Source organism: Castor canadensis, chromosome 1 (genome assembly GCF_047511655.1).
Source record: "Castor canadensis chromosome 1, mCasCan1.hap1v2, whole genome shotgun sequence".
Classification (NCBI taxonomy): Eukaryota; Metazoa; Chordata; class Mammalia; order Rodentia; family Castoridae; genus Castor; species Castor canadensis.
This window is the reverse complement of record NC_133386.1, coordinates 147,829,112-147,854,153: the sequence shown is the minus strand read 5'-3', so window position 1 is coordinate 147,854,153 and position 25,042 is coordinate 147,829,112. Positions and strand designations below refer to the sequence as shown.

The 25,042-nt window shown below is 41.9% G+C and overlaps 1 protein-coding gene across 2 annotated transcripts; it reads left to right on the top strand.

Annotated features, from left to right (window-relative positions):
• Positions 1 to 325: 325 nt before the first annotated feature.
• On the top strand, positions 326 to 23,806 carry Nrip3 (nuclear receptor interacting protein 3). 2 transcript variants are annotated; one of them, XM_074041077.1, is made up of 8 exons: positions 326 to 476; positions 908 to 1,068; positions 15,566 to 15,727; positions 16,420 to 16,502; positions 19,173 to 19,312; positions 20,363 to 20,415; positions 20,530 to 20,624; positions 20,927 to 23,806. In XM_074041077.1, the coding sequence occupies exons 1-8, from the start codon at positions 431 to 433 to the stop codon at positions 20,940 to 20,942; spliced, it is 756 nt and encodes a 251-aa protein (XP_073897178.1). In that variant the 5' UTR covers positions 326 to 430; the 3' UTR covers positions 20,943 to 23,806. The 2 variants fall into 2 exon arrangements, with proteins under 2 accessions (XP_073897178.1, XP_073897182.1); XM_074041081.1 differs by lacking the exon at positions 326 to 476 and having other exon boundaries at positions 826 to 1,068.
• Positions 23,807 to 25,042: the final 1,236 nt, after the last annotated feature.

The window sequence follows — 25,042 nt, the reverse complement described above, 5'->3', positions numbered from 1 at the left end:
TGAGCACAGCGTTTACTGAGAAAAGCAGGGCTTGCGTTTGGTGTTCCCAAGAGCAGGTGTAGGAGTGGGGAGTCCTGTGCATTTCCGCGAAGGCTGGAACCCTCTCCACTCCCCAAACCCGGACTTCCTACTTGACCTGCCTCTCTGGGCGAGGAATCGCGGGTGCCTGGGCTCAGGGCAGAGGGTGCCAGGAGGAGGAGGAGGGTAGGGTCCCCGGAAGGCCAGCTCCAGCCCTCCGGCCAGGGCTGCCCCCTCCCTAGTCACGTGGCCCTGTTGGTGGGGACCAACCTGAAGTTGGAGAAATTCTGAGCTCTCCCAACTTCGGAGTGCGCCGCCCTCCCCTCCGTACCTGGGCGCCGGGCACCGGCAGAGGGCGCGGAGGAGATAATCTGCGAAGCCGAGCAGCGGTACGGGCGGCGGGATTCGGGGCATGGCCCAGCTGTCAGTGATCCCCGGGTCGGCCATGGCGTGGACAGGTGAGTGGGGACCCCGGGCGGCGGCTGGGGTGGAAGAAACTGCTGGAGCATTGCGTCCCACGGTTCCTCCCAGTCGAAGGGGTGCAAGGGCACCCACATAGGAAAGGGACAGTTGGGCGAAACGGCCGCAGTAGGTCCTGGGTCCTCTGGGTCAGTCCCGCCCGAGCGGTCCGCACCTCTCCGGTTTTTCCCGAAGGTGGGTGGCGTGGAGGTGGGTGGCTGACTTCGGCTCCAGGAGAGCAACACGCCAGAGGGGCGGGGTGCTGTGCCGGCCACGCCCCCCGCGTGCACTGGCTGCTCCCCGTGACGTCACGCTCGGCTATAAAAGGCGCGGCGCGCGGCCCTTGCGGCGCTGGAGGAGCTCGAGGCTGAGGGCGCTGGGAGGCGACGGGGCCGCCGGGCCGCGGACGCCTCAGCGATGTTTTACTCAGGGCTCCTCACTGAGGGCGGCCGCAAGGAGACCGACATGCGGGAGGCGGCGTCGCTGCGGCAGCAGCGCCGGATGAAGCAGGCGGTGCAGTTCATCCACAAGGACTCGGCCGACCTGCTGCCCCTGGACGGCCTCAAGAAGCTGGGCTCGTCCAAGGACACGGTGAGCCCCCGCAGCCGCGCCCGCCTCGGGATCCCCGCAGGTGCACTTGCCCCGACCTTCAGCGCCCCGTCGTAGAGCTTGGGGCCCTGCCATGGCCGCTTGCACTGAGGCACCGCTCGGCCGGTGCTCGGCGGGGATTCCTGCCCACCCCGCACCCGCTGAGGGCTTGGCTCCCCTCGGGAGTCGGTCGCAGCCTTCCTCGCCCCGCTCGCTGCTCTTCCCTCCGCGGCTCTCTCCCCTTGCCCTCAGCTCTCCTTTCTTCCCGCTGTTCCTAAGACCGAATTTGGTTTCTGGGGCTTGAGCTTCACAGCGAGCCGCCTCGCAGGCTGTGTGGCCGGTCCTGTGACCCAGACAGAGGTGACTCCTAATGAGCGAGTGCGCAGCAGAGAGACCGCAGAACGGGACGGCTCTGACGGGCACCGGGTGCATTGCCCCCCTGTACAAAACCTGCTTCTCTGTTTCATTTTGGTCTTGTCTACCTTTGACCTTTCATCCTGAGTGGGGAGAGAGAAAAGGGGTCGAACATGAAAGATCTCTTAACTCCAAAGATCTCTTTATCCTTCCCATCTCTCCTCTTTCTTTGGCCCTCCGCCTAAGGAAGGTGGAGGGAGGAAGCCAGGCTCCTGCATCTCACTGACCAGCTAATGGATTGTACGTGGGTGGACTGGGGCTGGTGCTGTCTCCTCCCCACCCCCTACCCCGCAGAAATGTTCTTGACATTGAGTAGGAGAAACCCAGGAAGCGGGGAAGGAAGGGCGGGGCGGGGGGGGGGGCGGCTGGCTGAGTTCAAAGACCCTGCTGTCCCCTGTAGAATGGGGATGGATGGCTAAAGGTTACCAAAGGGTTGTAGCTGATTCTCATCCCTCAGTCACTGACGTGGTACTGGGCCAAATTTATGTTTAACATTGTAGTTTCCTTGTATTTTGTTTTCTTAAATTCACACTTTCTTTATCTGAAAGTAATTTATGAAACATATGTTTTTCACAAATGTAATAGTGCTCTACATAATCTTTCTAGTATTTTATGTTTTCAGCTTTTGGAATGTTTAATTTTGGATGTGATTGTTGGCTCTGGTTCACTGCAATTGCCTCTGGCCAATGGAGACTAGGACTTCTGCATTTACTTTACTTTAAAAAAACCCAAAAAAACAGCTCTAAGGACAGACATATCCATACCAATACCAGATTCCACCCCTACCACCAGTCTTACTCCCTCCCGCCCTCCCCTCCCACTGTGGATCTTACCCAGGCCTTGAGTATGCTAGGCAAGCCCAATATTCACTTGAACTACACCCTCAGTCCCATCAGTTACTTACGTGCAGGGAATATGTAACTCCAGTTATCTTGCTCTGTTATTAAAAAGTTGTTTTTTCTAATATTGGATGTGGTGGTACACACCTGTAATCCTAGCACTTGGGAGTCTGATGCAGGAGGATCACCAGTTCAAGGCCAGCCTGGGCTTTCCATAGCAAGACTGTCTCAAAACAAGCAAACATAAAAAGTTGGTTTTTTTTTTTTTTTTTGTGCAAGCCTGGGATACTTGATGAGTGGTTGCAATGTATTTCTATAAAAGAGATAACTCTCTCTTCCCTCATCACTTTAAAGCAGTCTAGAGTTCATTTAGCAAGCCAGCTCCAAGTCTTCTTTCCTTCAGACCAAAATAATGCTAGCTCTTGGAATCCGCAGAGTAGGAAGTATTAGGAGAATTAAAATACTAACTTTTTTTCATGATGGATTTAAGATATTGATATTTAGTTGTTCTAGGTGGTTAAAGAGATCCCTTCTTCCTGAAGAACTTCTTCAGGGTCCTTCCTCCTAGGATTCTTTATTCTCCTTCATGCTATATAAGTATATAAGAATCATTCCATCTGCTTTTCTGACTTGTCTGTTGCATTTGATCCAAAAGTAGCTGATACCACAGAACATCGCATTAGGCTGCAAAAAGGAAGCATCCTGGAGGAGCAGGGTATTGCCATGGGTATGGCACACAATAGTTGACTATGAAGCCCTGAACTACATTTTACACTTTCTGTACTCCATTTTTATGGAATTAGTTCCCTCTCTCGCTGTTCTCACACCTTTAATGTGCAGGTGATTGCACAGAAGAGCCAGAACAGGTCACAGAAGCCAAGGCAGACTGAAGTAGAACTAGGAGAGCTGCAAGTGCTGGGGTGAGACAGCATTCTTTCAACTCTCTTGTCTGTTGCAGCCTCAGGACAATCTTAGAAATTACCTTAGGAGTACATTTTTTTTCTGTCTCTCTCTGTCTGTCTCTCCCTCTGTCTCTCTCTCTCTCTTTCTCTCGGTTTCTCTCTCACTCTCTGCAGTATTGGGGATTGAACCCAGGTCTCACACTTGGTAGCCAAGTACCCTACCACTTGACTAGGTTAAGCACTCTACTACTTGAGCTCTGCCCACAACCCTTTTGGGTGCTTTGCTTTTAAAATAAGGTCTTACTAACTTTGCCCAGGCTAGCCTTGAACTGGTGATCCTCCTGCCTCTGCTTCCCAAGTAGCTGGGGTCAGAGGTGTGCACCACCATGCCCAGCTAGAAGAGCATTCTTACCACTTCACTTTACAAATACATCTCATAGGATAGACCAGTGTTGGCTCCATTCTCTTTCACTAGAATTGAAATTTGGAGGATGTTTAAATTAATTAAATAGTTCTTACTTGAAGTAGTTTATTGAACCATCTCAATAGATTTTAATTTTTCTTGTTTTAGCTACTGTTTTATAAAAGTTCTTTTTGTGCTAAGACTTTTTAATTTTTAGAAACAGTTGTGTCACGTGATAATATGCTGTCTTTCCTATATACCATAATGTAATGTATTACTGACCTGTATGTATTAGGCCATATCCTTGTCTGGTAGTAAAGAGTTTTCTTTCCTATCTGTGATTGAGTCAGCATATTGCCACATGCTGTAGCCAAATAATTAGAATTGGGAATGAAAGCTAGGGGAGGGACATTAGAACATAGTGAGGCAAACCAATAATGATATACCTGATCAGAATAGAATTTCTGCCAATTAAAGTAGCCCAGTGTAGTGCCTTATAGATTAGCTATCCATAATGATCCAAGTTTAGAGAACTTTGGAACCTTAGAAAAGTAACATGAAATACCAGTGTAATACGAGGATTTGGCCCAAGCTGAAGTTTCCAGAATTGTCATCATTTCCTCATTATTATTTGAACACTTTCTGTGTTCAGAATACAGTCTAGGTGCCAGACCACAAAAGTGAAGTCAGAAAGGTTTCTTTCTATAAGGAGTTTATAAATTAGAAGAAGGATAGGATAGGTTAGTTGATATATTACACAGATTTTTACTGAAGATCTACTACATATCAGAAAATAATCTAGGCATTGGAGATATAATGGTGAACCAAAACAGAGTTCCTGACGCAGGAATTGTATTCTTATGAGGAAAGGATACAGAAAATAAAATCAAGTAAATATATAACATCAGGAAATAATCAGTACCATGGAGAAAATAAGTCTGGGTATTGGGATAGGATGGGCAGTGCCCAGGGTGGAGTGACTGGAGCCTTGTTATTTTTATCCTGAATGATCTGGGAAGGTCTCCCTAACAAGATCACATTTGAGGAGACACTGAAGGAAATGGGAGAGCAAAGAATCTTGGGACAAAGTGTTCTAGGCAAAAGGTACAGCAGGTGCAATGAAGTGGGAACCAGTATCCTTGACATGATTTAAGAATTCTAAGAGGGCCAAAGTGGCAAGAGGAAAGTGGGCAGAAGAGTCACAGGAGCTGATACCAGACACAAAGTGGGAAGTAGACTACTTAAACCCTTTATAGACTATTGTGCAGGCATTTGGCTCTCCTCTGAGATGAGAAACCAGTGGAAGATTTTGAGCAGAGAGCTGATGTGACTTGACTTACTTTATGAAAAATATTACTCAAACTACTGTGTGGATTAGAATATAGAGGGTCTAAAAGAGTGAGACTGATTAGGAGGCTGTTATATTGAATAAAGAGTCTGAATGAGGGCTGCAGGTGTGGCTCAAGTGGCAGAGCATCTGCCTAGCAAGCATGAAGCCCTGAGTTCAAGCCCTAGTACCACAAAAAAATTTAAAAAATAAAAGAATCTGAACTAAAGAGTAGAATTGAGTTGTCATTTACTGAAATGGGTAAGAAAACAGGGAGAGCTTCTTGGAGATGGAGAATAAAAAACTAGGAGTTTGATTTTTTTTTTAACAAGTTAAGTTCTGGATCTCTATTGGTTATTCAGTAGATTTTGAGCAGACATTCCCTAAGACGACAAATAGCACCACCAGCAGCCACCTTTGCTGGTTGCCAAAGTGTTGCAGTCAGTAAGTGCTAGAGAAGTTCAGCGGAAGAAGTCATTACTCTGTCCTGGTGTAAAGATAGGGATGGAGACTGATGTCTGATTATAGCTTCAAACATTCCCTGTGAGCATCTGACTGAGAAGCATGGGGAGAAGGCTGCCTCCAGTGTGCTCTATAGAACATCAAGTAAGATGAATTTTTCAGGTTAGCTGATCTAATTCCCCATCTAATTGTGAATCCTTTCTGACAAATGCAGCCTTCACATGCAGCTGGGAAACTTCCATCTCAGACCAGTCCACAAAGCAGAAAATAATCAGGAAAAGTCTGTTTTCTTTGAAATTACATGTCTGTTGGGTTATGGGCAAAGGCAAAGAAGCAGAACACAGAAGGCCTGGGGCAATGTGACAGCTGCTTTAGGTAGATTCCCATATGTTTTTGAGCAAAGGCAAACTCAAGGACAATCTGTTGTGTCCTTCTGGGGTAGAGTGGGTCATATGTTGTAAATTCAGCCAGCAAGCAAAGAAGAGAAGAAAAGGGCACAGATATTAGTGCTCCTTTAGATTTCCATGGTTAGAAACAGAGATATGTTTATTGGGCTTGAACCAGGAGTCTGTGTTATCAATGGACTATTTATGAGAACCAAAATGGAATAGGATGATTTCAGGCTTTTCCAGAAATGGAATGGTATCTAGCTTCAATTTTAGACTATGCATGAGAATTTAATATATATATATATGTATTCATATATAAAATGCATAGAACATATATATGTGTATATATACACGTAGCATATACTTACAATATTTGAGTACTTAACTCTCTATCTGACCTGCTTTCAACAAATCATTTCACTTAATCCTCATGAAAGCATTATGAGGTACTTACTAACTTAAACTTTGAAACGTATGCTTTTAAACACTACTGTTAAGTCAGGTGGTGGCAGACTTTTTCTATAAAAAAAAAAGTTAACAAATATTAGTAAATATTTTGAGCAGTCCTCGTCTCAACTACTTAATTCTGCTCTTGAAGTACAAAACCAGATATAGACAGTAAATGAATGGGATTGGTTGTATTCCAATAAAATTTTATTTATAAAATCAGCTAGCAGGCTGGATTTGACATGCAGGGCATACTCTCTGATTCCTCTTCTAAGTAGCTCTAGTTTTGGTTTTATTGTTAAATAGAGACATTGTATTTCTCTTTTGGGAGTAAATAGTACAAAGAAAGCAGACTTCTATCATTTCCCCTATTTTCCAGTCTGGTCTCTTTTGAGGACTACAGAAATGCATCAGTTTCTTTCAGTCTCGGTTCAGTATGGCATGGATAAAAGCAATGAGAAATTGGCCATACCACCCTGAATGCACACAGTCTCCTCTGATCTTGGAAGCCAAGTGTAGGGTCAGAACTGGTTAGTACTTACATGGGAGAACCTGGATTTAGAAGTTCTTGCTTACAGTCGGATGCCAGTGGCTCATTCCTGTAATCCTAGTTACTCAGGAGGCAGAGATTGGGAGGATAGTGGTTCAAAGCCAGCCCCAGGCAAATAGTCTATCTTGAAAAACCCATCACACAAAAAATGGGGCTGGCAGAATGGCTCAAGTAGCAAGCATGCGGCCCCAAGTTCAAATCCCAGTGTCACAAAAAAAAAAAAATTCTTGGTCATGATTCTGAGGGAGCTTGCTGTATAGTATGTTTCTCTCACCTCACTTTTCTTTCCACTCTGCAGCATGATTAGAAGAGATGTTTAAGTAGTGTGGATGCCAGATTGAGGAGCCTCAGCTATTTCCACCTAGAATGCAGCAGTGCCCACAGTACCTGCTTCCTTCAGAAACTCTTGGTGGTGATGTGACAGCACATTGAACTTTCCTGGCTGTGGTTTACATGGCCCTAGAAACCATATTTAGAAACAATGGGGAATCAGGGTCTGCTTAGGTTAGTAGCTCCTTGTTGAGGTTTAGCGTAAAGCAGAATCCATGTCAGGAAGATGGCTTCAGAATTATGTCCAAAGGCCATCATCCATCTACCTAAGTAGTACTGTTTTGAAGGGCATCAGAACAGCCTTGGAAAGCCAATATTTCAATAAATGGATGAAAAACCATGTAAGCACGTTTACAAGGCAACTGTCAAGAAATGGGAATGCAAGTAATACAAACTATTTAGCATACAACTAATGTTAATCAAGAAAGACTTTTTCATTTGCTTAGCATGGGTAAGGCCCTGGGTTTGAACCCCAGACTAGGAAAACAAAACCAAACAAACAAAAAAAGACTTTTTGAAGAAATAAGGGGAAGCATTCGTTCATGTACTGTTGTGTCAAGAGGTGGAGAGATAACTGAGATCAAGACAATCAAGGCCAGGCATAGTAGCACACACCAATTGAGACAGGAGGATCTCAAGTTCGAGGCCACCCTGAGCTACATATCAAGACCCTTGTTATGGACTTGGGAAGCCACAGGTTGGCAAAAGAATTTACTGAGATGGAGAATAGGAGAAAACATTCATTAGGACACCATTGAAAGGAGATGGAATGGCAGGAGGCTATGCAAAGGAGCATAGCATGCCAATACAGGGTTTAGAGTAAGTTTCATACTGCAGATTGGGCCACTTTTGATTGGCCAGCTGTACTTTTGTGGACCTTACTGATTGGTTGTCTCTTCCTGGGATCATGGTTTGAATTTCTCACTAACAGAAACATCTCTGTTCTATCTGGACCTCCTAGGGGGCTGGACCCCCCCGCCTTCTTCCGCCACACACACACATTCCATCTGTTCCTTGGGATTCTTTTGTTTAACATGTTTCCTTAAAATGAGGGCCTTCTTCACCACCCTGTCTCAAAACACCAAAGGCTGGGATGTTGCTCAGTGGTAGAATGCTTGCCTAGCATAACAAGGCCTTGGATTGAATCTCCAGTATCACCAAAAAAAAAGGACAGTGAAGGTCCTTGCCCCTGTGGAGTTAACATTCCAATGAGGAAAACAAGTAAATGAACAAAAAATTCTGGATTTATATTAGGATATGTTAGTAACTAAAAAGATGTTGTTGGTCCAGGCATGGTTGTTTACATCTGTAATCTCAGCAACTCAGAAATCAGAGGTAGAAGGATTGTGATTCAATGCCAGCCCAAGCAAAATTAGCAGGAGACTATGTTAAAACAAACTAGCCAGGGTATTGTGGCTCATTCCTGTAATCCTAGCTACTCAGGAGACAGAGATCAGGAGGATTGTGGTTCCAGGTTAGCCCAGGCAAGAAGAGAGAACCATCTCAATCAATAAAAAGCTGGGTGTGGTGGTGCAGGCCTGACATCCTGGCTATGAGGGAAATGGGAGGATCACAGTCAAGGCACCTGGGGAATAAACTCAAGACCCTGCCCCCAAAATAACCAAAGCAAAAAGGGCTGCGGGCTCAGGTGGAACACCTACCTAGCAGGTACAAGGCCCTGAGTTCAAACCTCAGTACCACAAAAAAACAAACAAACAAATAAAAAAACTAAAAGCAGAAGGACTTAGGGAGTGGCTCAGGTGGTAAAGGGAAAAGTGACGGACCTACTTCAAACACCACGGCCAGGGATGGCATCCCCAAGGAAGTGACACTTGAGCGAGGCTTGAGAGATGAGAGCAAGCTAACCAAAATCCTGAGGAAGAACATTTCAGAAAGAGGGCAGAACGTCCAAAGGGTTTTTGAACAAGAAAGTGAGTGTAGATGGAGCTGCACGAATAAAGAAGAGAGTAGTATGTGTACAGAAGTTGGAGGGAGGAGAGGGGCTAGATGGTGCCAGCCCTACAGTTCATGATAAGAAGTTTGAATTTCGTTTAAAGAACAATGGGAAGCCATTATAGAATTTTGAGTATGGAAACATATTTCTCTGACTTGTATTTTTAAAAATTTACTCTGGTTGCCATGCAGAGAATGGATCAAAAGGCAAAAGAAAAGGCAGAAGATGAGTTAGTAGTATAGATACTGATTTCAGATATTGTTCGGCGGGAGGACCGACAGCACTTGTGATAGGAGGTTAGGAAAAGAAAAGAATCAAGAATGAGTGTATGAACTGGGCATAATGGCATACGGCTGTGGTCCCAGCTCCTTGGGAGAGTCTTGTGGGAGGATCACTTGAACCCACAAGTTTAAGACTAGCCCATACAATATTGCAAAGCAAACAAAAGAAAAAACAAAAACAAAAAAACCAAGTAGATAGTGGTGTCAGTCACTAAGACTGGCAGAAAAGAGGCAACTCAGAATGTTAAAACTGACCAATACTTGGAGCTCAAACCTTTTTTATTTCTGATGAAGAAAGCAAGGCTTAGAAAAAAGTAATGCTCAGGAGATTAGTGATTTGCCCAAAGTAATAGGTGACGAGTGGGAATTTCCTGAAAGTAGAAAGCCTTCTTGGAGGAATAAACAGAAGAGATTGGGAAGGAGGATGAGTGGTAGTGGGAGATCTTGAATGCTAAATTGAGGATTTTGATCCAGCTGGCAAGAGAACCACTGTTGGGGATGGAGACTGTGAAAGTAATGTTTTAGTACTACAGATGCTTAGGTTTAAGAGTAACAGTAAAAATGAAGACAGAATATGTGAGGTGTTAAGGTGGCAGAATTTCACTCGCCGAGATACAGGCTAAGAGAGAAAGTGGAAGTTTATGGGAAAGATCAAAATCCAGTTGGAAGACAGCTCTAAGAAAATGGAATGTGAAAATGGAATGTTGAGTTTATTGCAGCATCATTTCCGATGACAAACGTGGAAGTCTGAATATCCATTAGTAGGTAAGTAGCTAAATCAAGACTTCCTCCTCCCTCATTTCTTGAATATGGAGATAATGCCTGGAGCTATGGCAGCTAGCCCTGAAGTTGTTAATCTACTGAGTTCATGTCAGCAGTACCTACTTCCAAACCTCTTGTTGTATGAGAAAAAAATCTCCATTTAGACCTCTGTAAGCTGGCTTTTCTTATGGACACACTATTTCCTATTACATGAGGTATGTTTTTATTATCATAAAAAATATATGTATGTAATTTAAAACTTTTTAAATTAAAATCATTGCTGTGTTAGGGATCACTGAATTTCTAAGTAAATGGTGATACTACTATTTTTTTTTTCCAGACAGGGTCTTAACTATATTGTCCAGGCTGGCCTCAAACTTGTGCTCCTTCTGTCTCATCCTTCCAAGTAGCTGGGATTATAGGCATGTACCTCCCTGCCCAGCTAACTGATGCTTCTTGATTTATTGAGTTTGCCATTATCTATTGATTTTGTTAAAATGGGTAAATATTTCATCCTCTTATACCTTTCCATCATATTCCCTGTCCTATTTTAATTAATTAATTAAAATTTTAATTACTATTCTGCTAAATAATTATTTTGAGTCAAATCAGCATTTATTACTTACATTATTATAACTGTTCATATTATTCACAACTGAGTCAAATGTAATTATGTTTCTTTTCTCATGTAAGTATTTGTTTTTCTCAAGATTAATTTCCTTGGGTTTTTTCCTGAATTTTCAGTATAAAATTTAAATCTCCTCTAAGTACTTTAAAACTATAGATGACCTAACAAGTCTATTTTTTTTTTCTTGGAGCCTCCATCCTCTTATTTCATTTTAGACTGGCTGCTCTTTAGGCTTGATAGACAACCAACATCCTGGACTTTTCCTTCAATACCATGCTCAGAATTTCCTTTGCCTCTATTCTCTGTTGGATCCCATGCTTTTCTCTGAGTTGGTTTGTTCCCTCATGTTGGTGGAAGATATCTTTCAGTAGCTCTTAGAGGATGCGTAGGAAATAAATTCTTAAGTATTGATGATAGTTTGGGCTAGGTGTAAAAGTTCTGAACTATTAGATTTTTGATGGTATTATTTCATTGTCCATTAGCATCTATTGATACTCTTGAGTGGCCTTTACTATTCTTTGAATTTTGATCATCTTTTTTCTCTTTGGAAGCTTTTGGGATCTTTCTAATCTATGATATTCCAGTAATGATAACTTGAGTGAATCTTTTTTCCTTCATTATGCTAGGTTCTACATGGGCGCTTTCAGTCTTTAAACTCTTGCCCTTCAGTTCTGGCTTAGTATGGCACCCTGGAATTCTGCCTAGTTGTCCAAGTAAAGTGGGAGTCTTATACAGGCTTTAAACTACCCTGTTTCTAATCCTTATTGCACCCTCTGACTATAGATTTCTAACTTGTTAAAATGGATAAATATTTCATCCTCTTGTACCTTTCCATCATATTATATTATATTGATATATTAATATTAATGTTAATATTCTGCTAAATAATTATTTTGAGTCTACACAGGAGTAAGCTTTTCTCTAACTTCTCAGCTTTTCTAAGGTCTTAGTTTGAGTGAGAAATCTACTTTTACTGTTAGACACCAATATGCATAACTACTCAAACATAATAGTTTCTTTTTTTCTTAAGTAACAATACAATTGACACTTGGTATATATAGGTTTTACATCCACAGATTCAACCAACTATGACACAAAAATACTCTTTAAAAAATTGTATCTATACTGAACATGTACTGACTTTTCCTTATCATTATTTCCTACATAGTGCAGTATATAATTTAATTGTTTACATAGCATGTACGTTGTATTAGATATTATAAGTAATCTAGAGATGATTTAAAGTATAAGGGAGGATGTGGGCAGGTTATATGCAGATAACTACCATCATTTTATATAAGGGCCTTGAGTATTCATGGATTTTGTTATCTACCAGGGTTCCAGGAACCATTTGTATGGATGTCATGGATACTGACGAGTGACTATACTAGTAGAAAAGTCAGCAAGACAGCTCTCTTCTGTGTAATCCTGTAGGGACCCAGGTTGACAGTAGTTTCTAAGGAAGTTACCATAAGGGTCATCTCTACTCTGACCATTGAGAAGAGCTAAAAATATGGAGTATGCGCAAGAGTTTTTTTTATGAGCCATAGAAGTGTTCTTGTTACTTCTAGTGCATTCTATTCTCAGTCTGGGTATCTGGGTATCTTCTCAGGAAGAAGAGGAGAACTAGGATTTTAATGAGCAGCTGGCAGTCCCTGCCACTCCAACATCCTATGAAGTGATAAGTGGGGTGAAGCACACACTTTTCTCTAGTCTATGTCAATTACTGCTTTTTGTCTCAGGATTCCAGGATTTTGTCAACATAATTTTGTCTTTCTTTCCTGTTTTCTTCACTATTCTCTTTGTTCTTGTGGGTTTCGGCCTTTCTTATTCCTTTACTGTCATTTTAGTGAAATTTTGGTTGGGAGAAAAGGTAAATGTTTAGCTACATTGTCATTTAAAACATGTAGGCATAATAAAATAACCAAAGAAAAACATCTCTGAGGTTCATACGGGTTTGTTGGCTGTGAGTTTTGTATTTTGAATACTTTTTATAGAGTATGAAAATAATGAAATTGAATGAAAAGAAGTACCTGTATTAACATAGAAAAATTTCTTTCATATTTTAAATGAAAATAGAGAATTTCATAAAACTCTTATAGTATGATCCACTTTTTATATATGTTTGTAAAGGTGAGGTGTTTTTTTGGAAGGATATATATCTAACTTTAATGGTGAGGTTATCACCTTTAATTTTATACACTTCAGGGCTATTTTCATATTTTATGTTGAGTGTGCATTTGAACCTTTTAGTCAGTACTGAAAAGAACAAAGGAAAAGTTAGCAGGGCTAAATGTACTGGAGAAATCAAGGAAAATTAAGCTTGAAAATTGTTTACTAGATTTTGGAATTAAGGGATCATTATTTGTGTTGTGGAGTCAGAAGTGATCTCAGTGAAGAAAATATAGGATGTCAGGAAACAGACATAGTGATTTAAACTTTTTTAAAAAGTTCCAGACAAGGGTGTGATTACAGGAGGATGAGAGCTGAAGAGACAGGATCTGAGGTTTTGTGTGTGAGTTTTCTCTCCAATCTCAAGGAATTTTGAGTATATTCTTTAGCCTATGGATGAAGAATCCAGGAGAAAGGGAGGAAAATACAGAAGAGGAATGAGTTCAAAGAGAATTATTTCAAACATTCCTCATTTGTCGCATCTGTCCATTGAAGAGATGATGGAGGTCCTCTGCAAGAATATGAGTAACCAGATTGTGTTCAGCAAGACTAGTATAGAAGGACTAAGCTTTAGGTGAGAGGGTTTTGATTAGATGACTTTTCTAAATCTAGTTTGTCTAAGTTGGTCCTGCTAAGCATGTACTTGACAGAAATAAATACCCTTATTTTGTATGGCTTGAACTAGAAATCCAGGCTTATTGGGAGATAGATTAGAATGAAGAATTTCTTTTTCTTTTGAGGAGCACAGCATTCTCCCAGTATTGTGTCACAAAATCTGACAGAGTTAGCACTTACTCCAGCCCCTTATCAAGCTAAGTGCTTTCCTTCCCCCTTCCCAAGGACACTAATTTAGATCTTTCTTTGCCAAGAAACAGTGTATTTTGGGAATCTGTTTCCTTGCCTCAGTAGGGTTACAGTGAGTCATGGCTCTGACTCCTTTCTTCCTTAGAAATATGTAAGGTGGCAAATCATGAAGACCTCTTATGCTATCCTTTTCCTTAGGAATGCTCTAGGCACTGGACTTGTAAGAATGATTCCCTGTCCTCTAAAATCAGAGGAGGAATATGATGTACATTACAAATAACGTAGGGACTAAGCTTTATCCTTTGAGAAATTTTAAATGTGTTCATGTGTAGAAGTTACTCAGGTCAAATGACTTCTTCTCAAGAGATGTCTTAAACTTTGTGGGGGCCACATTGAGTAGGAACAGAGGAGCATGGACTTGAAACTCTCCTAATCTCTATCTAAGATCAGGCTTGAATTCCTTATTCTGTTTCTTAACATTGGGTAGCCTGACACACACATAAGGTCTAATTAAACCCCTTCTTTGTAAATGTCTGTCCCTCTTATACTTCACTTTTTGGCCCATTAAAGAAAGGGGAGCCAGGCAATGGTAGCTCATGCCTATAATCCTAGCTACTAGGGAGGCAGAGATCAGGAAGATCATGGTTCTACGTCAGCCCAGGCAACTAGTTCATGAGACCCTATCTTGAAAATACCCAACACAGGCTAGGCCCCAGTGGCTCATGCCTGTAATCCTAGCTACTCAGGAGTCAGAGATCAGGAAGATCGTGGTTCAAAGCCAGCCTGGGCAAATAGTTTGAGAAACCCTATCTCAGAAAAAAACCCATCACTCATACAAAAACGGGCTGGTAGAGTGGCTCAAGGTAGGCCCTGAGTTTAAACCCCAGTACCACAAAGAGAGAGAGAGAGAGAGAGAGAGAGAGAGAGAGAGAGACACCCAACACAAAAAAGGACTGTGGAGTGGCTCAAGTGATAGAATGCCTGCCAGCAAGTGTGAGGCTTCAAGTTCAAACCCCAGTGCTGCCAAAAGAAAGAAAGAAAGAAAGAAAGGAGGGGCTGAGGATGTAGTCAGTGGTAGAGCACTTGCCTAGCATGCATGAGACCCTAGGTTCAATCCTCAACACTGGAAAAAAAAATAATGAGGGAGAATGGATGACAAGATAGGGCAAGAGGAGCCAGTGGCTTGAGGTCTCGATGATGTCATTGAGAATGATTCCTGTGGGTTCTGCCAGGTTCCAAAGTGTGTCTGTTGAGAGGCTTACTCAGCAGGTATGAATTCCTGTCTTCCCACCCCATGCTCCCCATGGGTGACTCACCCCACAGAAGAGCCAGGTCATGAAGGCGTCTATGGGAATGAGACTTGACATAGAAGCAGAGCTTTGGACTACCAGTGCTAGGTGCATTTCTTCAACCTATGAGAATGAACTGCCCTTTGTATAAGGCACTGTTTATGGTTATCTGGAAAAACACAGAGATCAGTTATTCCAGATTAAGAACACTTTTCCCCTGAAATGCCTTTGTAAAGGTAGGGAAGGCAGCAGTCCACATCAGTAAGATCATTGAGTTCTGTTGAGCCATAAAATAGTGATTGGCCATAACCACATTTCCCAGTGTCCTACCTTGCTCTTTCAATCATTTAGGGTGACCTATTGCAGATTGGCTTATAGTATCTGCTCTGACAATACCAGTGAAATCCTCACCTAAAGGAAAAATAAGTAAGAAGCAAAGGAGCTCAGTTATGTAAGGTTCCTTCATTATTTTTGTGGTACCTGGGGGACAGTGAAAAGGGGGAAAAATGGCCTGTCACTAAGAAGCCTCTGCTTTCTACTCCTCAAGCAACCTCATAACATCCTGCAGAGGCGCCTCATGGAAACCAACCTGTCTAAGCTCCGAAGCACTCGTGTCCCATGGGCCTCCAAGACCAACAAACTCAATCAGTCTAAGTCTGAGGGGCTAAAGAAGTATGAGGATGATGACATGATCTTGGTTTCTTGCCAGGTAATATTCAGAAAACAGCCTTTCCAGGGTTTTTAGATATAGGATTTGGGACCCTATATTGACTCCAATAGTAGGCTGTCTCTACTATTGGAGTCTACTATGTCAGACTTCATAGACTAGTTCTTATCATGTAATTCATAAATGAGTTTTAAAGTTGTATGTACTTTATACTATATTTTGTATGCAAGTGCACCTTTTTGGAAAGAAGGACCAAAGCTTTCATCAGATTTACAAAGGGGCATGTGAATTTTTTTTAATTAAGAGCTGGGGATTATAGCTAAGTGGTAGGGCATTTGCCTAGTACACTCAGGGGGCCCTAGGTTTGATCTTCCACATGGGAAATAAAAAAGACTGGGACTGGCAGAGTGGCTCAAGTGGTAGAGTGCCTGCCTAGCAAGTGCCAGCCTTGGAGTTCAACCCCCAGTACTGCCAAAAAAAAAAAGAAAACAGAAAAAGATTAAAAGCTACTTTCTATTGGAACAAAACAGTCAAAGTCTGTCAGCCTTGGATTCAACAGGAAAAAAAAGCCAATCAAAGGCAGATTTATCAATGAGTAAAGATGGGACACTACTAACCAATTGGGAGAAGCTCTCCAACCATGCCTTTCATTTGACATCTGCTGCTTGCTCTCTGCATCTCTCTTTCCCTTTGCTTCTCTGGCTTATATTGAACAGTATTTTTCCTTTCCACAGTGTGCTGGAAAGGATGTGAAAGCCTTGGTTGACACAGGTTGTCAATATAATCTCATCTCTTCATCCTGTGTAGACAGATTGGGGTAAGTAGCCACTTGTGCTGAGTGAAAATCAGATGCGACTATACTCTTTTTTGAATCTGTTTTGAGAGAAAGGTTGAGGGTATCCACAGAAGCACAAAGAGAAATATTCAAAGCTCAGATCTCAGCTGGAACTTTGGTCCTTTAGTAAAGGGAAAGAATGGCAGCTGGGAGAAATCAGTGAACCGGGAAATGTTGGGCTTTCTGTTAACTCCCACCTATTGTTTTGAGCAAAGACCTCTAGACTCTGGAATGAGCAAGTGTGAGACTCCTGGCTCACCCACCAGACAGCATATTAGAAGTAACTGTCTGATTGTTGTACCCCCAATGAGTAAAAGCAGGGATGTGGCAGGCCTTAGCTTACTCAGGAGGGCACACTAGCTGTCCCCAAGAAATACTAGTCAGACCTGAGAATAGACTGCTATGACTGTTGGGCCTTGGTATTACAGGGGTGAATAATCAAGAGTTTCTTAGTGCCCTTCCTCTCTGGAGAACATGTAAAATCAAATCCTCCTGCCCTCCTGCTGGGGATTGATTGTGAGATGGATTAGTATATTGAATGTCTTCAATTCTAGCAGCTGGAATTGGGTTTTCTCTCTCTCTTTTAATCAGAGAAAGTCATTCTGTGTCTTACTTCCTTTTTGCTCTAGTTTTATTTCTTTTCTTCTTGCTACTCTTTCCTCCAAGGTAGGTGGGCCCTGAGGTATAGCCTACAATCAGTAGAATCAACCCAGTATCATTTTCCATATTTCTAGTCTGATGTACAATAAATCATTGCCAACCCCAATTCTCTATAATGAAGCAATCACTGAGAAAATGTAGTGGCCCATTTTGAGCTGCATTCAAAATATCCATATTCTTAGGTAGGGTTTACATAGGGTTTCATTTATATAATCAGTGACCCTGCCAAATAACCTGTTCCTTCTGTGTCTATCCTGACCTCACCCCTCACCACTACTGTGACTCTCTTGAAGTTGGCTCTGTGGGTTTTGTACATTGCTAATTGGGGGGGTGGGAGGTATAGTCCAGGATTCAAATACTCTTATGAGAAAAATCTTGAGCTTTTTGGGGTTTTTTGGTGGTGCTGGGATTTGAACTGGGCCCAGCACCTGTGAGGCAGGAGCTCTATCTCTTGTACATTCCTCTAGCTCTTTTTGCTCTGGTTATTTTAGAGATAGGGTCTTATTTTTTGCCCCCAGGCAAGCCTAGACCACAATTCTCCTTTTTTATACTTCCCACTGTCACTGGAATAGGGTGTGTGTCACCATGCCCAGCTTTTTTCACATTGAGACAGGGTCTCAAACTTTTTTGCCTGGGCTGTCCTGGAACCACTATCCTTCTGATCTCAGCCTCCCATGTAGTTTGGATGACAGGCACATGCCACTGTGCCCAGCTGTTGGTTGAGATGGGGGTCTTGCTAACTTTTTGTCAGGGTCAGCCTCAAACTCCTAATCTCAGCCTTCCAAGTAGCTAGTATTGTAGGTATGAGCCATAGGCTCCCACTTGAGCTTTTTTATGTGGTGAAGGATGAGGTATGGTGCAACATGATGGTTCCAGAAAGACTAAGAATGCCCTGGTGCATAATTAGGCAGCAGACTGCCCTGATTCCAGAGGAATTAATAACCATCTGTAAAACTGCAATTATTTTTCTTTTGAATGGGCTGTAACACCAAAAGAAAGGAAATGGAGGAAAGAAGAAGTATTGGAACAGAAAGTCCATAATTAAGTATTTATCCACCAACTCATAATATCTTGGGTGCTAGCTGTTCCCGTCAGCTTACATAATTGTGTGCAACCTTGGTGTTATTCCTTTCCTTCCTCTCCTGCAAAGACAAGTCAAATTAATGAGGACTTTGTCAATAATATTCCTTGTTGATTACAGTATCAGTGCTTTTACCAAATAAGTACTTGCCCCCACTAACCTTATAACCTAAGATTAACTGATGAAGATAGACTGAAACAGAAAGGGGGAGAAAAATTAGACATTGAATAAAGCATCTTCTAAAATTAGGATTAAGCCAGGTGATGGTGGCTCATGCCTGTAATCTGAGCAGTTTGGAGGCTGAGATTGGGAGGAACACAGCTCAAGGCCAGCCCAGGCAAAAAGTTGGCAAAACCCCTTCTCAACCAATAACTGGGTACTGAGGTATAGTCCTATCATCACAGCTACTGCAGAAAGTGCAAAGGAGGAGGATCAAGGTCCAGGTCTGCCTGGGCAAAAAGAAAGACCCTATCTCCAAAACAACTAGAGCAAAAAGGGCTTGAGGCAAAGCCCAGACCATCAAAATATTAATTAATTAAATGAAATTAGGATTAACTTGCCCTCTTTGATACCTGTTATCCACTGATGGGTAAAAAGACACATTAACTAAACTGCCTCACACATAGGTGGGGATGTTAGAATGCAGAACAGAATTTTCTGAATGTGTCAACTCCACCCTTTCACCAGTGCAGGTAGTGTAGTGATGTAAACTTTTTAGAAATAGAAAATTTAGTCTTTTCTTATGTGCCCCTGTCTGTGTAGGACAAAGTACCAAAAGAAAGTGTAGGCTATCTAGCTCTTTTTTTTTTATTTATTTAAATAAATGAATCCCAGGAAATTCCTGGAGAATTTCAGTTGTGGGTTAGAAACCTCTGCCAAGGAAACTCTGGTATCTTTCTCTCTGGATGCAGACTTAAGGAGTTTGTCAGGTCTCACAAGCATGAAGCAGAAAAGCTTTCTCTACCACGGCATCTCAAAGTAGTGGGCCAGATTGACCACCTGATGATGACAGTAGGTTCCATCCGCCTGGACTGCCCAGCAGCTGTGGTTGGTGAGTAAAATGGGTGACTGAACATAGGGATCTAATGTAAACCCTCAAGAAATCTCATGCTTGTAATATCAGCTTCTTCAAACTTCAGGTTCCCATTTTTGCCCTCCAAAGTACCAGGTTGGCCCTGAGCTACATTTAAGATATGCTGAGAATCAGCTGGGCACCAGTGGCTCACTCTTGTAATCCTAGCTACTTGGGGGGCTGAGATTGGAAGGATCACAGTTCAAGGCCAATCTGGGCAAAAAGTTCACAAGACCCCATCTTGGGTGTGTTGGTATGCACCTGTCATCCCAGCTATGTGGGAGGCAGAGATGGAGTATGGTGGGTCCAGGCCAGCCTGGGCAGAAATTGTTTTTGAGAACTCATCTGAATAGAAAAGGCCTGGGCATGGTGGTGTGCACCCATCATCTATAGGGGGAAGCTTAAAATAAGAGAATCATAGTCCAAGCTGACCTGGGAAAAAGTGAGATCCTATCTCCAAAATAACTATAGGAAAAAGGGCTGGAGATGTGACTTAAGCAGTAGAGCACCTGACTAGCAAGCACAAAGCTCTGAATTCAAACCTTATTACCACACACACACACACACACACACACATAGAAAAGATATCCTGAGAATCAATGAGAAAAAGGGAGTTTGGAACTCAGACAAAGCAATTCATGGAGCAAGAAAACAAACATTTTTATGTTCTCTGAGAGCTTTCCATGAACTAGTTGGTGGCAGAGAACAAGATCCTGTTACTCCTTTGCCATAAATCCCTTGGTAATTTCCCACCTTTCTCTTACACATCTCTTCTTGCATTCTGTCCTATACTAAAGTTGCTGGGTATTTTTTAAAGGTCTCTGTTCTTTAGAGTAAAAAAGACTGGGTTTGAATTTCGACTCTATCATATTTTAACTATAATGACCTGAGAAAAATACTTAGTAACGGATGTTTATTGGCTGGCTGGCTGGGTAGCTGGTTGGATAGATGGAAAGAACCTAATGGTGAGTAAGCTGACTTCTAAGCCAGCATGGAAACAGCTGAATCTTAACTTTTTTTTTTTCTTAGAGGATAATGAGAAAAACTTGTCTCTTGGTCTCCAGACTCTCCGTTCCCTGAAGGTAGGATTGACTCCACTTTCCCTTTGATGCTTCTTCTCTGAGGCAGGGATCTTCTTACATGGGGAACCCATAGTGGGATCATTGACAGTGACAATTGATTTTCCTTTCTCTTAGTGTATCATAAACTTGGATAAGCATCGGCTGATCATAGGAAAGACAGACAAGGAAGAAATCCCTTTTGTGGAGACAGTTTCTTTGAATGAAGACAAGTGAGTATCAAAATTGGTCAGGTGAAATCAAATACATTTGTCATGAATTGGGGGATTCTCAGACAGTATGCAGAGTTATATCCTGCCTTCGACTTTAAATCATACAAGTCTACTCCTCTCCTCCCCCAGAGTTCATTGTCCCACAAAACGCTATAGCTTGCTTACGCTTTAGAAGGCCTGCAATGATACCACATATAGTGCAGGGAGAATGAGAAACTTTTAAATCAAAGTTTTACTTGCCCTCAACCTAACTCCTTTGAATGTGGTATCTTTTTTTCTCTGATGTTTCTTTCTCATTTCAGCACTTCAGAAGCATAACTACAGCCAGCAGTGTGTTTGCACGTGTGCACACATACCAGGTTGACTGAGAAAACTGAGTTTGAACCAAATGCAGTAGCAACTTACTGTGGACCAAGTCCTTCCCTCCAATAGATGCTCCAGGGGCTCCTTCCTACTGAAACCTTTCTAGACTAAAGTCTATGCTTTAGAGATCTTGTCTGGTTACAGCCATTGTTTTTTACTCCTTTGATCACTTAATTTATAGACTTTTTGACACTGCCGGGTCTCACTTGTGGCCTATTTCTCTGCTTCTTCCAAAAATTTTCTTTTATTAGTCAAGTGTAGGGGCTGCCAGTTTCTATTTCTTCATAGATAAACTTGCTTCCTTTCTGATAGCTAAATGTATAATAAAACAGGTACCTGACTTTACCTCCTTTCTGCTATTTCAAAGAAGTATAAGAAGCCTAATTCTTGGAATTAGGATATCTTCTAACTAAATTTCTCTAGTATGAATTGACCTGAAAGAGCCCAGAGAGGTCATCTAGTTCAAATCTTTCATTTAAACATTGAGAGGCAAGTGAATTGTCTAAACTTAAACGTTAAGTCAGTGGGAGAAAGGCCCTAGAAATCAGACCTGACTTCAAAGCCAAGACCCCTGTGTTGCCTCATTTTTTCCAAGCCTTAACAGGAAGGCAGAGGTGACAATATGTACAAAAAGGCAGGGTAGGGAAAAATATTCTTTACAGGTGGGCACCAGAAGAATCTCTTTCCTGTGTGCCAAGCTCACTAAAATTTCCCTGCCCCAAACTGTTACATTTAGGCCATTATCTTGCATCCTAAAAACTGAGAGTACAAAGATGAAAGAGATAGGGCTTTTTAATATGAGCTTCTTAGATGGGGGGAAAGGGAAAAAACAGAGAGATGGGAATATTGATCCTTGAGCTGCAATTAAACAGTTCAGCAATAATCTGGGCGTCATTGTGAGACATCAATTACCTTCCCAAAATCCAGTCAGAATTTCTGCCTACCCTGTTATATGTATGACAAAAGACTCAAGTATTTGGAAAAAAGGAAATACTTGGGAAATGAAAAAACCCAGAGCAGGGCCAGAATAGAAGGGAGCAGACTGGATAGAATCAATTAGGGATACTTGGGGAAACCTTTCTGGTATAAGGACTGAAACTTCTAGGCAAGAAATTGAGGGTTAGGAAATCCTCAGCTCTGCCTTGGTACAAGGAAAGAAGCAGCACAGTAGATAGTGTTAACAACCTTTTATAACTCTTCTCATTGGGTTGGGGAAATCACAGGAGGTTTTAATGTTTTTTTGTTTTGTTTTGTTTTGGTTAGGGTTTCAACTGAAGCACACAAGTATCTACAATGGCATTTCCCTTCAGTTGTCTTAGAAGTATTTGGATAAGTAGGTAGATAGCCAGCTATGAGTAGTCCCTTAAGTATTCCCAAGTCTACCTTTGGTTCATAGCAGTAGTTCTCAGGGTGTTTACTGGATCCCTCTTGAACCTTGCCAAGACTCACCAACTGTCTTGCCTGGTGTTCAGTTACTGCCTGCACCAAACAATTCTTTGGAACCATGAATGTTTTTTACCTCAAAAACATTTTGAGGTTCCTTAAGGACTAGGAACTTGATGACCCCCCCATTTGAGCAATTAGGCAGTGATCATTCCCTAGGTCCCTTTCTTACCAGCCTCCACAAAGGAAGCTAGATGGAAAGTTAAGCATAACCACATAGTAGAGGCTGTATCAGAAGCTCAACATGGGTGATCCTAGGACTGCCAGCCTCAGTCTGCCTAGCAGCTATACTCATTCCCTTATCTGTGAGGGACTGCTCCTTTCTATTGAGGCCTCACCACAGTTAGTTCTTACCTATCATGGCAACACTTTAGCTGCTTCTTATTCTAGGACAAAGCTGAAATGCTTCACCCCTTACTTCCCTACTTGAAAGTTCCACTCTAAGACTTTACACTTAGCCACAAGTGCGGCATGTTGCAGGTTCTTTCTGGTTTATCCTTACTTGGATTCACTGTGGACCAAGTGAGTCCAGGAAGTCTCAGGTTCTGGAAAGACACAACTGATTTGACCCTTTGATTTCAGGATTGTATGGCATCAGGGGGATGATCAGATGGTCATTGGTGTTTCTTCTGGTCTCTGAAAATCAGTCAGTGATTTTCTAGTTTGGGAATAAAAATAGCTGGGGTGAACTGAGCTTCAGATATTATAATCTCACTTCGTATAAACAAATCACTTGAATTCTCTAACCAAATAATAGTGTTTTAAACCCCATGCTTAACATAGACAATGTCTAAAGATAATTATAGGAAATCTTGAGATTCATTAACTTTCTTTAAATGCTGCCAAGTTGATTATTCTGACAGCCTCTATCTTCCTGATGTTCATAAGCGAGCACTTTTATGGGGTGGCAAGGTAAGCAGGTGAAGTCAATTCTTTCTAGAGTCTCAGAAAATTCTAGTGCTTATGAGGGTGTGGGAGAAAGAGTGTTTACTCAGGTCACAGTTCTGGGATAGATAGTAGCAAGAAATACCATACCTATCCAATTCCTTATTAGATGTCCACCTCCACTATAGCTTGAAAAGTATTTTTATTGTTTGGCATTTCTGACTTTTCTGTTTTCTTGCCCTACACAGACCCTACCTAGTATGATTTTCTATTCATTAGCTCAGAGAGTCTGTAAAATGGATTACCTGGTATATCAGCTGCCCTCAGTCTTGTGTAATAGAAATATCCTTCAGGCTGGGGACATGGAGGAGAACTGGATTCCACCCTCCTTCTGTTACCAGACCTCTCTGCATTAGCACTTTATCCGCTCAGTGCTGTGTTGGGTTTATTTGTCAGACTGATGTAACAATAAAGTGAAATCTTCCTCTCTGTGTGCTTGTCTGACAGTCTCTGTGTCAGGGCCCCAATCTGAAAGCTGGAGGAGCCCAGGTACACCTAATTGCACCAGTATTTCTCTTTCAGGATCTTCTGAACACAGGCTTTGTAGTTCTCCCATCCTTCATTGCTGCTAATCCTTCAGCTTCCTCTTACTGGCTGTGTGTCTTTGGGAAAATTAATGAACCTCACTGAGCTTGGTTTTGTAGTCTGTAACATATAATGGTACTGAACTCACAGAGTCAGTGAGATAATCCATGTTTGTATATAGTAGTCACCAAAACTTCATATACATGAACAATCTTTTATGGTGTGTAGAACAGCAGTGTGGGAGGGAAACCTTAATTCCAGAAAAGGAAATACTTATTTAGCTTGGACAAATATGAGATGTTTGGGAAGGGAAAGGGTTGAATGAACCTAAATATATGAAGTCATTGTCCAAATGGTATTCCAAATAAATACATTTTACAGATGATAGAAACTAACCTTTTAACTGTGAATAGCTTTAGTATTTAAACACGAATGAGTAGTCAACAAGCAACATGCTTCATCTGTGACAATAGCCACAATTTAGAATTACAGTTCTGCTACTCAGAAGGTGATGCCATTCTACCTCAAATAGTTTTTGTCCACTTATTCTAAGTATGAAAATTGTCATAAGGTTTACCTGATCTGGCTCTTAAACAATGATGACAGAATCAATATTCATAATCATCTCAAAAGAACAAATAAACATTTTAGTTGTCTGTTCAGAGATTTTTTTTCAGGGTGTGGTATGTTCCAAAACACTAGGACCAAAGGTTCTAGCAGCCTAATGGCTACAGGCTTTGTTCTTTCTTTGCAGTACCTTTTTGCATTTTTTCTTGGATCTATGCCTCTTCCAGAAAATCCCAGCCCCATAATAATCAGAGAGGGGATTTCAGTCCCCTCTCTTCACTGGAGCCACAGTTGCCTCCCAATTTGTAATTACTACAGAAAATGTAACATTCCAGGGAACCCAGACACTCAGTGTTAACATTCTCAAACTCTGTCAATTGTCTTGAATAAGACAAATAGGTTGGGGAGAGTAGGACATTCAGTTGATCCAGTAGAGGTACTTGTGTTTGCCAGGGGAGAGACTTGGAGGGCAGAGGGAGTGGAGACATACAATCTTTCATAAGCCTGGATAACAGGAATCTAACTCAGCTTGGTCATATCTGGGGATTCTGTTTTGAAATGCTGGACTCCTGGGC